Source organism: Dendrobates tinctorius, unplaced genomic scaffold, assembly GCF_039654945.1.
Source record: "Dendrobates tinctorius isolate UK_male_01 unplaced genomic scaffold, ASM3965494v1 ptg000024l, whole genome shotgun sequence".
NCBI classification, from domain to species: Eukaryota; Metazoa; Chordata; class Amphibia; order Anura; family Dendrobatidae; genus Dendrobates; species Dendrobates tinctorius.
Window position 1 is genome coordinate 5,646,675 of NW_027361692.1, and position 16,791 is coordinate 5,663,465.

A 16,791-nucleotide genomic window follows, 5' to 3' on the forward strand; every position below is an offset into this window, starting at 1 on the left:
AGTGATTTAGTAACAGCAGCTTGGGTCAAGCTAGAATAAGCATTATGGCTAGGAAGCATGCTGAGATCTGTAGTTCACAGTATTGTGAGCAGGACGGTGCTGCACCAGGACCACAGTCTGCACTGGCAGCTAACAGCGAACGCTTCCAATTCTCAGTCCTGCCAGCTAGGGGGAAGTGAATGTTAGGTTTCTGGGTCGGTGAAATCTCATTGAGAGAACTAGGCTGCGAAAATCATTGCATCTCCTAACAATTTACGTTTTATTGGTTCTACAAATGTTCTGAGCCCCTGCCAAATAAACCTACAAGGCACAGAAAATAAGTGGAATAGGCAGACAGTTACTTCATGGAAAACCTGCTGGATGTTTCAAGAGCACCCACTACTATTGCTGCTTTGCAAACCTCATAGTTATTTTTTCCTCTGCCTGAAACAAATAGCATTTGGAGATTAAAGCTGTTCATTTTCTTCCCTCATTGTTCTTCTTGGTTTGAGAAATCCCTTTGTAAATTTGCCAGGGAAACCTAAGAGAGCTTCCAGCTTCCTTCCAAGTGTGGCTGCTCATTTTGGCTCTGAGAAGACACAGAGGACCCCCTGGCACTAGCTCCTGAACAGGAATCATGGAGAAAGAATTTTGAAAAGTATGTGGAACTTTCCAAAAAAGTAAAAGTCTCCCCCTTTTTTTCCAGCCCTCCCTCCCTCCTTCCACCTTCCTTCCTTCCCCCCATACAGAAGCATTGCATCTATCACCCGGTGGCAGTGGTCCACCTTCCCCTGCTGTTTCGTAAGAGCTTTAGAGGAGTTTTAGGAGCAGCCCTCTCATAAGGAGCAGATTGGGGAGAGACACTTCCCATTTGAAGGAAGACAGTCCTTAAGGAACGAGCATCTTTGGGAGGAGAAGATCCTGTGCATCGCATCCACTGCTGGACCGCAAGAGACCAGGAGACCTGAGTCCACAGAGCTTCATAGAGAGCAGGTTGGACCCTCTGCATAGTCGTTCTGCTTCTTCCTATGCTCCTGTCACTTTCTTAGTCTTTTTTTTTAAACTGCTAGCTCCCATCTCCTTCAGTCTGTAGTAATATATTGCCATTTTCATAGAAAGAGTTACTATCTACTGTCTGGGACTGATTATGTCTATTTTACTGTATGTTTATTAACACTCGCACTGCTGGGGAAATTGGGACTTTTGCTATAAATTCAGTTCTTTTGCTGGTTGCAGACTAAATATTTTCCATATGACTTAAGAATAATTTGGACTTTGCGTCTGTTACAAAGTGTTCGTACAGTAATAAATGCACCAAACAGGGTACACACAATGGAAAGGAACTAGTAAGAAAAATGGAGTTGTGATTGGTGACCTGGGAGTCAGCTAAGATGATCAGTGAGGACTAGGAAGAAGTTAATGTCAGTTTCCTCCAGGAGCCCATGGCAACAGAGGTGTTAAAGTGCAGGGATCCTATGGAAGATAAGTATGGAAAGTTCTCATGATTTATTGTGAGATCCGCAAACGTCTGTATAAAAAGCTGACCATCTGGAATTCCTCATGGATAGACTCACTGTCATTACTGTGCAGCCAGAGCAGCACCTGATTGGAAATTAATGGCTAATAAGCAGCTGCCATGTGGTTTATCCATTTATCTCATTCTATAGCATTTCTTTTTTTTTGCAATATCAATACTTTGCATTGCTATTTATGGGAGAATACTGAGATTTGTAGTTCTACCACTTCCTATGAAGCATATATTGTTCTCATATTGGTGGATAACATATCTAGAAAAGCTCCGATAAGTAGATAGATAGATCGATAGACAGATAGGGTCAGAATTGGCTGTTCACTGCTACCTTATTCATCAAAACATATCAAAGATAGGAACAGAGAAAAAACTGTGACACTCAGGGTGAGTCCCACAATTTATTCTTTGATTCTCTGTTCCTATTTTGCAATATATTTAAATAATTGTATATATATATGTATGTATATATTTATGTGTACGTATATATATATATATGTATATACACTCACTGGCCACTTTATTAGGTACACCTGTCCAACTGTGTGTTAAGATTTAATTTCTAATCAGCCAATCACATGGCGGCAACTCAGTGCATTTAGGCATGTAGACATGGTCAAGACAATCTCCTGCAGTTCAAACCGAGCATCAGTATGGGGAAGAAAGGTGATTTGAGTGCCTTTGAACGTGGCATGATTGTTGGTGCCAGAAGGGCTGGTCTGAGTATTTCAGAAACTGCTGATCTACTGGGATTTTCACGCACAACCATCTCTAGGGTTTACAGAGAATGGTCCGAAAAAGAAAAAAAATCCAGTGAGCGGCAGTTCTGTGGCCGGAAATGCCTTGTTGATGCCAGAGGTCAGAGGAGAATGGGCATACTGGTTCGAGCTGATAGAAAGGCAACAGTGACTCAAATTGCCACCCGTTACAACCAAGGTAGGCAGAAGAGCATCTCTGAACGCACAGTGCGTCGAACTTTGAGGCAGATGGGCTACAGCAGCAGAAGACCACACTGGGTACCACTCCTCTCAGCTAAGAACAGGCATCTGATGGCTACTTTCAGCAGGATAATGCGCCATGTCATAAAGCTCGAATCATCTCAGATTGGTTTCTTGAACATGACAATGAGTTCACTGTACTCAAATGGCCTCCTCAGTCACCAGATCTCAATCCAATAGAGCATCTTTGGGATGTGGTGGAACGGGAGATTCGCATCAGGGATGTGCAGCCGACAAATCTGCGCCAACTGTGTGATGCCATCATGTCAATATGGTCCAAAATCTCTGAGGAATGCTTCCAGCACCTTGTTGAATCTCTGCCACGAAGAATTGAGGCAGTTCTGAAGGCAAAAGGGGGTCCAACCCGTTACTAGCATGGTGTACCTAATAAAGTGGCCAGTGAGTGTATATATGTATGTGCGTGTGTATATGTATGTGTGCGTGTACATATATATGTATGTATGTGTGTATATATATATATATATATATATATTTGTAGTGGGCCTTGGCCATTCAATGTTAATGTCGCTTTTATAATAAATTTTGCACGTTGGTTGAAGGTGTTGTGGAACCAGTAAGAAGCAGATTATGAATGACTGTCTCACAGTAGACTTCCTTCTATAAAAAGTGCTAAAACAGGTATAAACCTAAAGGAAAGTATTGGGCAGAAGGGAAACTCATCAAGAGTTTTTTTTTATTTTTTCTAATACCATTGTAGTACTTTTTCCAACCACTAGGCGATGCAGGGAGCAAGAAAGACATGTCCTGTGATATATGATACCTGTTCTAGTTCACTTCCAAGCTTAAGAAAAGAACATTAAGCAACTGAATCTAATGCAGAGAATGTGGATGTATCATTGATGACAGTGTTAAGGAAATACTAATTTCTTAGTCCTTGCTGGAAGTGCAGACTTTTGTGACTCAGTTGCTTTGGAAATACAAAGCTGCAAATAACGTGTCCTACCTATTGGCATATGGCGCCTGTTTCCTTGGTGCTCTTGTTTTGACTGTGTTACTCCTGCTATTTCAATTACTGTATTAACTGATATGTAGAGTTATGTTTTATTAGGTTAGGTTTATTGATTCCCAGTTATTTTTGAATGTGTTTCGAATTTTCCTATAATTGAGAGTAAATAGGAATTCATGTTAAGTAGAACGTGTGCTTCGCTTTGATTCCTGGAAACATTGGCAGAGTTTTGCGAATGGTCAGCACTGGATAAATTAACCACATCTCACTTGTATCATGTGCCAAGCAGAGTAAATGTAGTGTAAAGGAGCCGTAGGGACACATGTCTACACTGTTCTGGTAATGGGTTTTGCACTCACTACCTAACATAGCCTTATTGTGTCTGCCTGAATGATTAGAAAAGGAAACCTAAACTGTGACCCTTAATCCTGCGAGCTCTGCTTTTGTGCTGCTTCTAAGGCAACATCTGTGGCAGCAATCATGGTGTTTTACAATCTTTGAATGACTCCCTTGTGGGCATTACATCATGGTTGCACTTTTCTTAGGGTCCAAAGGGTCCTTAACCACATCGCCGGTAGTGGGTTCATATTTCTAAGCTAGTTAGGATTGGAATGGAATTCATCATAACCACTGGAAGAATGTCCATTGTCTGCAGAAGTCTACAGTATCTTCAGTCCAACGAAACACTCTGTAACCGTTTTACAAATGTTATTCTCCAAAGTTGCTGTCTGCATTTCTTATGTTGAACTGTTGAGTTCATTGTTTAGTCCCATCCATCATCTCATGGTTTTATGAGACTCTGTCCAAGTATTTTCTCGTTTTGGGAAACTCTATGTATCATAAACACATCAGAGATGGTTAGATTCCATAAAAATGTAATAAAATATAATTAAAGACAGAAGCATAAATATGCATTCTTACAAGTCCAACTGGGTTGGATCCAATTATTTCTCGCTCTTTCTATGTATATTTAGCAACGGTATTTTATTTTACCAGCTATTTGTATAGCATTAACATATACTTACTTTGCTATATAGACTGCATACCTGTTGCCAGGAAAGTATTTGGCATGAGGGGTTCTATAGAGCCCTTCTGGTGATGGCTAACATAATGACTCTAAGCTAACAACCCAAGACAGGAGATCTTGGTGTTTATTTGCTACCATCTCCTTTCTATGATGGTTATATTGTTAATTACCAAAACTCTTAATTGTAGAATTATTAAAAATGGGCCTCCGCTCAGATTCTCCACCCATTAAAATAGGGGCTACAACCAACCTTGCCTATATCTGCTACATCCAAGGGCCACACCGAAGTTCATGTTCTGCTTCTATAGTATGTACACAGTTTCTTGCCTCCAGTTATGTAAGTTCTCTCCTTTAGGCTTACTTTATTAGAGAATTTTTCATAGCAAGAATTTCGAATTAGTCCTGACAATAAAATGAATGGTTAGTATGCTACTATGATATTAGTAATGCAATGTAAATGAGGCTAAGTTATTCAGAAAGAAGAGACCCTTGGAGCCTTCATGAAGAACATCTGAGGTAATGGATTCCTGAAATCACACCCAGTTTACATAAAGAGCTGGAAAGCGTAGAAGAGTAATTTGCTTAGTCACCAAAACTAAAGTGGTTAGCAGTTCTGTGGAAGTGAATAACCGCACTCCGTCACCCTCCTGTAGCCAATCACCTGGGTATGATTACTTAGAATACACACTCAGGAGCTGTAAATGCAAGTTGCCACAGGCGCTGGACCTCTGGAGGGTTGTGGTAGTCTGGAATTGGCTTCAGCTTTAGCATTTTGTAGATTAGCATTAACACATAGTATGGCTCATATATCAGCCATATAAGGACAAAAGAATATGGCCAGTACATTTGAAAATTGGACTTTTACCCATGCAACATGTTTAGTAAGTTATTGAGCCATTTGGTACCAAATGCAGATAGGGCCAACAACATTTTTTTTAACTCACATCTTAAAAAGCCTTTATACTACAGAAAGGTAGACAATCTACATTCTGCTATATGGTGCCTTTGGATTGAAACCATGTTACAAAGATATTGTGCAAAGCACTGTTGTCACTTCTGTAATATGGAGAAGAAGCTAGGGATTGGGAACAGAAAAGCGCAATAGGGTTTTATCTGATGGACAGTAGTATATGGTAAGTAAAAATGGTTATGTTCACCTGGTTAAGTTTTGAGAGATACAATACATGAAGTGCACTGAGAAACCCCACGGGTTGGATTACCGATATAGTGCCAAATCGAGAAAGTAGGGATGGGTTGTCTGGACTGTTGGTATGGATCCAAACGAAGATACCGCGAGATGCATAGCATGTTAATGTGGTTTATTTCCAACCCGTTTCAAAGTAATTTGACTTCTTCATCAGGAAAGCTGACTGAAAATTTGGCGCACAAGATGGTGAAAGTTGAACAATTTTAATGTGATCCAAAAGTGGTACAGAGCCACAATTTCAGTACAGTGACATAAACGTTTTGATTATGTAACAGTGACTTTCATCAGTGTACCGACTGCTTATATATCCTATGTGTAAATATATGAAGAGACCCATTAGCGTCCTGGGGCTTATATAGTAGAGGGTAAAGAGTGGCGATTAAGGTAGGCTGTTCTGCTCAATCGGTGTTGGATTAGAATTCTCATGGGACATGGTATCCACTATTTGTCCTTTCTTCATCAGGAAAAACCTTGGTGTTTTTCCCTGATGAAGAAGTTGGATGACTTTGAAACACGTTGAAAATAAACCACATTAGCATATTATGTGTCTTGTGCTATATTCATTCGGATCCTTACCAAAAGCACACAACCCATCTCTATTTTCTGCATGTGGCACTTACAGTTGTGGCCAAAAGTATTGACACCTCTGCAATTCTGTCAGATAATACTCAGTTTCTTCCTGAAAATGATTGCAAACACAAATTCTTTGGTATTATTATCTTCATTTAATTTGTCTTAAATGAAAAAACACAAAAAGAATTGTCCTAAAGCCAAATTGGATATAATTCCACACCAAACATAAAAAAGAGGGTGGACAAAAGTATTGGCACTGTTCGAAAAATCATGTGATGCTTCTCTAATTTGTGTTATTAACAGCACCTGTAACTTACCTGTGGCACCTAACAGGTGTTGGCAATAACTAAATCACACTTGCAGCCAATTGACATGGATTAAAGTTGACTCAACCTCTGTCCTGTGTCCTTGTGTGTACCACATTGAGCATGGAGAAAAGAAAGAAGACCAAAGAACTGTCTGAGGACTTGAGAAACCAAATTGTGAGGAAGCATGAGCAATCTAAAGGCTACAAGTCCATCTCCAAAGACTTGAATGTTCCTGTGTCTACCGTGCGCAGTGTCATCAAGAAGTTTAAAGCCCGTGGCACTGTAGCTAACCTCCCTAGATGTGGACGGAAAAGAAAAATTGATGAGATTTAAACGCAAGATTGTGTGGATGTTGGATAAAGAACCTTGACTAACATCCAAACAAGTTCAAGCTGCCCTGCAGTCCGAGTGTACAACAGTGTCAGCCTGTACTATCCGTCGGCGTCTGAATGAAAAGGGACTGTATGGTAGGAGACCCAGGAAGACTCCACTTCTTACCCCGAGACATAAAAAAGCCAGCCTGGAGTTTGCCAAAACTTACCTGAAAAAGCATAAAACATTTTGGAAGAATGTTCTCTGGTCAGATGAGACAAAAGTAGAGCTTTTTGGGCAAAGGCATCAACATAGAGTTTACAGGAGAAAAAAAGAGGCATTCAAAGAAAAAAACACGGTCCCTACAGTCAAACATGGTGGAGGTTCCCTGATGTTTTGGGGTTGCTTTGCTGCCTCTGGCACTGAACTGCTTGACCGTGTGCATGGCATAATGAAGTCTGAAGACTACCAACAAATTTTGCAGCATAATGTAGGGCCCAGTGTGAGAAAGCTGGGTCTCCCTCAGAGGTCATGGGTCTTCCAGCAGGATAATGAACCAAAGCACACTTCAAAAAGCACTATAAAATGGTTTGAGAGAAAGCACTGGAGACTTCTAAGGTGGCCAGCAATGAGTCCAGACCTGAATCCCATAGAACACCTGTGGAGAGGTCTAAAAATGGCAGTTTGGAGAAGGCACCCTTCAAATATCAGGGACCTGGAGCGGTCTGCCAAAGAAGAATGGTCTAAAATTCCAGCAGAGCATTGTAAGAAATTCATTGATGGTTACCGGAAGCGGTTGGTCGCAGTTATTTTGGCTAAAGGTTGTGCAACCAAGTATTAGGCTGAGGGTGCCAGTACTTTTGTCTGGCCCATTTTTGGAGTTTTGTGTGAAATGATCAATGTTTTGCTTTTTGCTTCATTCTCTTTTGTGTTTTTTCATTTAAGACAAATTAAATGAAGATAATACCAAAGAATTTGTGTTTGCAATCATTTTCAGGAAGAAACTGAGTATTATCTGACAGAATTGCAGGGGTGTCAATACTTTTGGCCACAACTGTATGTAATGTGGCATCTGATGAAACTAGCCAAATGCCATGTGCATTACAGCCTCATAAAGTTGTTTAGGTACTGTATAGTGCCTTTGCACAGATGTAGTAAACCCCAAATGAAAATGATATTTTCCCCCAAAAAAGTCTTGTATTTCATTTATATAATTTTATCCTTCACTACTCATAAACATTTTATTCTAGTGGCAAAGCTGTGCAAACTTCGAAGGCACCAGCTCTAACTGATCATTTGTGGCTAATGAACCTTATAGATTGATATACATGCTTAGAGAAACATAGTTACAGTATGCCATGCTCAAAAGGAATCAATCTCTCCTGGAATCATTGATTCTATGGGAGATTATAATACTTCAGTCATCCTATTCAGTGATTACAGGTCCTTAGTGCTGATCCATAGGAGCTCTGTGTGGTCATGTTCAGGGTTTGTGTACATTGATATATCAAATACAGTACATGAGCCCTGGCACTGCCATACTAAATCCTTTCAAATGACGTCATATTTTGACTAACATGCAAAGTGTTATGTGACATCACAAATAAGTTGCAGTTGCTGAAGCGTTCCCAGGATCAGAAGTTTTGTGGGTACGATACTTTATGTGACACAATATCAATATTATATGCAGGATTCTCACAACTGAAATATGTTCTAGTTGTGTAATTTAGCTTAGATTCAAAAAAAGAAACAATTCCATTTAATCAGTCTATTGTAAAGGAAGACAGACATACCGAAAACCCCTAATCCTAATTGTGGGCAGAAAAAAATGTTGGTTCTTGCACCAAGTATGGACTTAAGAATAAATCCCAAAATCATTTATGTACTTTCTTTTGCAAAGTCAGACAGTTTTGTAAGAATTTGCTACCAAATATACATCTGTAGACATTTCATTGTCAATAGATCATACCAAAATTGTCCAAGGTCTATCTATCTATAGAGACAAAAGGAAAGACAGCACGCTATGTGGGTCTGAATGAAATCCACTGTCACTTGGAATACTAATGGAGTGCCGCCTTCTTTATTGTTTCTATGGAATTCTGGCAAGTTATGGATGTATTGCTGGGGAGGCCTGAGCACCCGATGTTCTAATATTTGTGCTGTTCCATTTTTTTCTACATATCTGTCTATTTAATATCTAAATATCCTCTATCTAGCTATCTAGCTAATATCTATCTATCTATCTATCTATCTATCTATCTATCTATCTATCAAAAATAGGTGGGTCATCTGCGCTGCTGATTGAGATTCGAAAGAATGGTCCAGGATACAAAGTAGACTTGATGCGATTTTATTGTCAACGCGTTTCGAAGTCTTTAGACTTCTTCATCAGGATAAACCCGATATTATTATTATTACTATAGCGCCATTTATTCCATGGCACTTTACATGTGAGGAGGGGTATACATAATACATACAAGTACAGTAATCTTAAACAATACAAGTCACGACTGGTACAGGATGAGATAGGACCCTGCCCCCGAGGGCTCACAATCTACAAATATATCTAAGGATACACCTACCTGTGGTTTATCCTGATGAAGAAGTCTGAAGACTTCGAAATGCGTTGATAATAAAATCGCATCAAGTCTACTCTGTATCTAGGATCATTAATTCAGATCTCCATCAGCAGACGACCCATGTAATGATTCTTTTCTAGCTCTGTCAGGCCTTTGGCTCAGCTATTTGAGAGTTGAACCATTGCAGTTTATTTTGCACATGAGCTAATAAATCTGTGTATTTTTACAATTGAAATATTAGACTGCTGCCTATTTTTCTTGGATATATATCTTCAGAGTTGTTTGATAACAACTAATGGGTGTGTACCAACTGTCACTTGGGATAAGTGTTGCTTCTTTTTCTTTCATTATCTATCTATCTATCTATCTATCTATCCCATATCTATCTATCTATCTATCTAGCTGTCCCCTATCTATCTATCTATCTATCTATCTATCTATCTATCTATCTATCTATCTATCTATCTATCTTTCCCAGATCTATCTATCCCATATCTATCTATCTATCCATCTATTATCTATCTATCTATCTATCTATCTATCTATCTATCTATCCCAGATCTATCTATCTATCTATCTATCTATCTTCAGTATGTTGGATATCAAAAGAAACAAGGTAGGAACTGGTAATACAAATGAAGACAATGTTTGTAATGTACTGTTAAAAATGTTATTAATTTTGTTATTTCAGATCTATTCATGTTGGTTTAAACCAGAAAATTGAAAGGAATGAAAATTCGGCTTCACTTTGCAGTGACTGCACTATGTGCTGTCCTGCTCTTATCTTCTATTGAGGCAGAAGGTAATACATTAATTTATCATCTAACTATTGAATCAATAAGTAATAGGGCTGTCATTTTTTCCCTCTACTTCTCTTCTTCAACTTCTTCTTTTCTCTTTTGTTTGTCTTTTCTCTTTGTCCATTTTTGTGTTGTGCAAATAAAACATTTTTGTTCCCAAAAACACAGTCAAGGAGATAGTATTGTAGCTCAACAGGAATAGACTTGGCATCTGTCATCTCTACTCTTCATGGCATCCGGATTTGGAAAAAGCTTGTGTAAGCATGAAGTTGCAATATTACAAGCCTCCTGGCACTGGCACACCCCTCCTGCTTGGCACTTCTGCAGTATGGAATATCTACATATAATAAAATTTTCTACAATGTTTGTACATGTTGTAAATAATTATTTATTTATATTTTGTTTTAAAATGTTGATAAAACCTTGTTGCACTCTGTGTATACTGTGTATTGTGGTAAGGTACATGGCCAATGCCACAGTTCAAGCACTATGGGCATTATGGCATTGTAACAGTAGGTATGCTAAAACTGTTAACTACTAGAACATGTTCATAAAACATTTAGGCTGTGTGCACACGATGCAGATTTGCAGCGGATCCGCAGCAGATTTTACCGCGGAGAAACGTTGCATTTCTGCATTGTGATGTACAGTAGCCTTAAAATCAATGGAAAAAAAAAACGCTGTGCAGACACTGCGGATTTTTCCGCACGGTTTTCCCGCGGTACAAAATCCGCAGCATGTTACTTCTTTTGTGCGGTTTTCCATCTCCCCTGTCACCAAATCCGCAGGGGGTAAACCGCGATGGAAAACCGCACAAAAAACGCATGAAAACCGCATGAAAAATGGAAGAAATCCGCAGGAAAAATGCAGGTCATTTGACCTGCGGATTTCTTCCATTCTGCGCGGAAAAATCCGCAGGGCCAAAAAGTCCGTCTGCACTCAGCCTTAAAAATTTAGAAATGAATGTAAAAAGTATTTTATAAGTGTTGTTCTTCGTAACTAATATTGCAAGACTTAGGCTAGTTTCACACTAGCGTTTTTGAGCGCAGCGACGGCCTGCGCACGGCCGCCGCTAACCCCGCCCCCTGCCGCGCCTCCGCCGGTAGCTCTGCCTACCGGCACATGACGCTACATGCGCCCTGCGTCCCCTAACTGGGGGCACAGGCCGTGCGCAGTATGCGTTTGGCGGCGCATGCGCCTTTTTGACGGTGCGCCGGCGCAACCAAACTGCAGCAGGTTGCGTTTGGCGCAGGTCGGCGCACCGTCAAAAGGACGCATGCGCCGCCAAACGCATACTGCGCACGGCCTGCGCCCCCAGTGATAAAGATAGGGGACGCAGGGCGCATGCAGCGTCATGCGCCGGTAGGCGGAGCTACCGGCGGAAGCGCGGCAGGGGGCGGGGCTTAGCAGCAGCCGTGCGCAGGCCGTCGCTACGCTCAAAAACGCTAGTGTGAAACTAGCCTTAGTCAGATACATAGCTGAGCTATAGGCCACTTTAAAGATTATAACAGGGAATTGCAAAAAAATTAAATATTATCTATTCCATAACTATTGTGAGACAAGCCCTTGAAATGATGACATCTTGGTAGCATGAAGTCACTACTTGTGGGAACTCCCTGCATATGAATCTATACAGCTCCCTTTAAATCAAAACTAACTGCATGACTGTGTATGCATTGAGCGCCCTCTAGTGGCAGCTGCAGTCAGCTGAAATGTGATGTTTTAATTGGCCATGTGAAAGGAAACAAGAGATTCTGGTTTAGGAAATCAGAACATAATAGTCAATCAATTAAGTAATAGGTTTCATAAGAAGACTTAAAAATAGTAACATGTCAACTTGCCTGCAAGGTCAAAGTGCAGTTTCATAGAATGCACTTTAACAGGACAACATTACAACTTTTTCTACAAAGTATTGATCACATACATCCAGCCTCCATTTTCTGTTCTTTTTTCCTACAAAGCCCCAGAAAATATTATCAAGACAAGAAGAAATTCAACCTTTAATTTGGCTTTTAACGAGAGCATCTATAGTAGGTTTTGGCTGCTTATCTGCAGTTCAGTAGATGTTATAGATAATGACTGAGATAAAAGTTTGCTACACATGGAAACATCATTTCTTTATTGTACATTTGACTTTTCATTGGTTCTGCATGGAGTCACAACAGTAAATCTTTTAGTTCATATATTTGCCTCCTGTTCACATCACATTTTTTGACTCTAGTTAATGTATAAGCCAAGAACATATCGTGATATTTACATTGAACAGAGGCTGTGATGGATGGCTAACAGTGGCAGTCATTACCTGTAGATTTATATGGGATCTGTTCCATGGATATATATGTTAATTAGATGCCATTATAGCTTGTTATACGGATGATGGATGTCTCTGCTAGTCATCTCTTTAATGTATTGATGACCCTTAATGGTTATTTAATACAAAAAGCTCATGAAGTATTAAACCGATGCCTACTACCGGTGCCGTATATTGGCATCCATCACCAATGGACTTCCCTATTCAAAAGGTGTAAGTTTAACGTATACTTTTTTTTTACTAGACTCTACAGGATGGAATTGGCATACCTTTTTTTTGCTTTACATTGACCAGATGGAGGCCTAAAAGACAGTCTTCTAGCATTAAAGCTCTATACACACCTTTAGCATGAACATTGGGAGCTTAATCAGCCTACACAGTAAATGTAGGGCAAAAACATGATGAGGACAGGACCATATTTAATAGCTCAAAAAAGTTTTCCATCTTTCTTCAGCCAATCTAAAATATGGATGTGAATATGGATCTGACATACCTTGCTGTCAGTAAATTAAATGGTCTACAGTTGTGTTGTTGGCTACTAAACGTTTTTCTTTAAAAACATTGACTTCTATTATTGGTATAGTAGTATTTTTTTATTATTCCATAGGTCAAATATTCAGTTTGCTGCCCTAGTTTTAAATCTAAATGTCCAGACCAAGGCAAATGATTTGGTGACAGTCCCATGGCACCCAGCATTTATGACAGAGGCATACTTTGATGCTCCTGGAACCCTATTGAAAGCCTGTAATAGGGTTCCTGCTTGCCATGTGGCATTGACCTACTGCTGTCTTCTAATTTTTATGAGTGCCTTTTGGCATTCTAGCCAATGTGTTACCTCTGCCCCACAATAGCCGAGTACACCCGCACACCCCCCACCCCTTATGTATTACTTTAATAACTAATAATCTTGTCTTCTTTGGTAGATTATTAGAATTAAATATACAGCAAATCATTTCAGTAGCACTCTATTAACAATTTACAGTCATACAGACAATAGGGCTAATTTATCTACATGCTTTTCGGTTGCTGTCTTCTTACCCAGCCTTGCAGCCAAACCAAACAGCTGTCACACAGAAAATAGCCAAAATGCAGTATATTTTATTGCTGCTAACCCTTTATCTGTTTCTAAACTAGAGGAATGAGTTACAACCATTTTTGGCAGTGACTTTTTTAACAGGGATGCTGCTGAGCTGTGTGGTTTCTTGGACATGGTATGCAGATGATAATACATTAACACAACATGGAGCATGTGTTTATATGAAGAATATTCCTGGAATGCTGCATTAGACTATATTAACATAGGATGTCTATAAGGCAGGCTTCATTATTAGGATCTATAAGGATTGACTGCACATTTAATTTAGAGGTCATTCCCTCTATTCAAAAGCAAGAAATGTAACATTATTTTTAGTACTAATTTCCGTAAAATATGTTGTTGGAGATTTGCATGGCATAATATACTAAAATAATAATTATCGAACTATTTAAACCCCTCCGGTTCCATTTGTCGTCACCCCACTGATCCTGCAGCAATGACATCATTTCTATCAATCACATGATCACTGCAGCCAATCACTGAGCGCAGAAGTCACATGTCATACATGTAACCATCATGTGATTGAAGAACGTGACATCATTGCTACAGGACCAGTGGGGACCACCGGTGAAGCAACACTGGAACAGCTGGGGTTTGAAGAGGTGATTATTCTTTATACTATATAATTTACTGCCATTAATTTTAAAAATTGACGAACGACTCCTTTTAATTTTAACTAATCGGGCGTGTCATTGCATTTTTCCTTAAAACATGTAATAAATATTGCTAAATATGGATAGTGGATTAACAACTAATTAGAATCTACTAATAATTTTTCTTTAGAGAGTGGTTGCCAAATAAATAATTGAAAGACTCCTTAGGCAAATCGTGTTACTCTCTACTTAAATGAAATAAATATTTGAAAGACTCCTTAGGCAAATCTTGTTACACTGTACTTAAAAGGCATGTAGAGATTAGCATATTTATTAAGAGTGCAATTACAATATTACATGATTCTGTGGGTACATGAATTAAGTAATGACCCTGTAAATGATAGATATACTGTTCTGCATTTTACATTTTATTGGTATATACTGCTATAACAAGTAAATGTATTATACTGTAAAGTATAGTAAAGTTATTTACAGTGCTGTGCAAATTAATTGGTACAAAGCATTTTTTTAAAGTAAAATCTTAAGTTGGTTACCAGTCATTGATTCAAACCAGTTTTAACTGCTTTGAACAGGCACTCACACCTGTTCAAAGCAGTTAAAACTGGTTTGAATCACTGACTGGTAACCAACTTACGATTTTACTTAAAAAAATGCTTTGTCCCAATTAATTTGCACAGCACTGGAATACAATTGTCCCCACTATGACTCCTTATATCAGGCTATCACACTATATCTCATCTTTCTGTTATTCCATACCTTAAAGACAGTAAATTTATAATATTGTAATGTTATATCCACATTCAGCACCCAAAACTCATCACATTTAAGAGGAACCTGTCATGTTTAAAATAGTATCTGATTTGCTGCCAGAATATTGTACAGCGGGAAGAGCTGATCAGATTTATATACATTGTTGTGGGAGGAGTTTGAGAAAAGCTCATTTTATTCATTGGCGTTTATATGTATGGGTCCAGTGGGCGGTCCTACGCAGGAATTGAGAGCCATCTCTGCATGCAGTCATAAAGAGAAGAATGCCAATCACTGAGTAGGACTGCCCAACCGACTCATGCATAATAATCAAGGATTTACTTAACTTTTTCTAACAAACCTTCATATTATTCAGCTCAGCTTCTTTCTCTATACCATTCTGTCTACGCCTACAGATCAGACTGATGTGCAATGTGACAGGTTTCTATTAAGCTCTTTCCTTGGAACAACCATTTTTGGATGGTGTTTTTACTAATCCTCATTCCCTTTGCAGCTCTGGTTTGTCCAAGACAACTCAGTATTAATTGGCTTGTAGTACTGATTTCACCTTTAAAAAGGTTATCCAGGAATTTATTTTTGCTATGCGCCTAAAAACTAACAAACAGGTAGTTGCTAACACAGGCAACTAACTGCCGTTGTATCCTATGCCGGTTTAGAGTGGTCCCTGACAGCAATTCATCTTCTGCATGTCAACAAAGCAGCTCTTCTTCTTCTGGACTGCTTTGTCGATGGGGCGTGACTGCTGGCATCATTCTGATTGACAGCCGGTTTCCTGCAGTAAGACATCGGGGAGCTGACTGTCAATCAGCATGACTTCAGCAGTCAAGCCCTGTCAGTAGAACAGAGCAAAAAGAAGCTGCTGCTCTGTCGATGTGATGTCAGTGGCAGCTGCCGAATTGGCGGCAGAAACGGTCAGTGACTCTAACTTTACGTTGAATGTTCAAGTAGACTAACATTCTGCAATAATTAATTTGTACCTTAGTTACAAGGATCAAACACACAATTGAATTCAGTTGGAAGCTTGCATTTACTGCACCACCAGATCTGAGTCAGAAATGTTTATTTAGAAAAGTAGACAAGCCAAGATACTTCCCAGAAAGTTTATTATTCTCCATTCCATTTGCTATATTTACTGAACCAGACAGCATTGCTCTGCAGTGTAATAGCACAGGAAGAGGTCATTATAGATGCCTAATATCACGGAATCTCCTCTGCTATAGCATATTGTTTCCTATTTCTATCCACAAGATAGTGACTAGCGTTTGCTTGATGTCTACACTTTTTAAAAATAAAGAAAAATTCATTACATTTCCATGGGTATGACAAATGTATGAACAAAGAGTTGTTTCCATGTTCATTGTTGGCTAGTGCTTGTACTGTAAATATTCCAATTTTCTGCTTATTAAAATTTTAACACGTTCTTGAGATATCAATATAATATTAACACTTTATTTTTTCCTTTGTTTAATTCTTGTTACCTAGGAGACCGACCACCGCGGCTAGACAGCAGAAAATCCTCAGTCTGTACAAGCTCTTTTCTATTGAGATTATAAGAACTGTTTTGAAGGTAGTCAGGATCTCTGGAATGTGTGGTTCCCTCCTAGTCCTGGCCAGTTTCAATGCAGTTCTTTCAAGCTAGACGGCGGTGATCGGTCTCTTAGGTAACGATCTGTCAACAAAAGATAAGGAATGTGGTAATATCTAAAGTACTGCTGCAAATTTTA

At 39.2% G+C, this 16,791-nt stretch overlaps 1 protein-coding gene across 3 annotated transcripts in view; it reads left to right on the forward strand.

Moving 5' to 3' along the window:
• Nucleotides 1–784: 784 nt before the first annotated feature.
• COL12A1 (collagen type XII alpha 1 chain) overlaps nt 785–16,791 on the forward strand; it is a 221,073-nt gene continuing 205,066 nt past the window's right edge. Inside the window, exons 1-2 of one of the 3 annotated variants that reach the window (XM_073569320.1) lie at nt 785–972; nt 10,170–10,280. In XM_073569320.1, the coding sequence (XP_073425421.1) occupies nt 10,208–10,280 (73 nt within the window). In that variant the 5' untranslated portion in view covers nt 785–972; nt 10,170–10,207. The remainder of the gene's footprint in view (nt 973–10,169; nt 10,281–16,791) is intronic. The other 2 variants (XM_073569322.1, XM_073569323.1) reach the window with 2 other exon arrangements.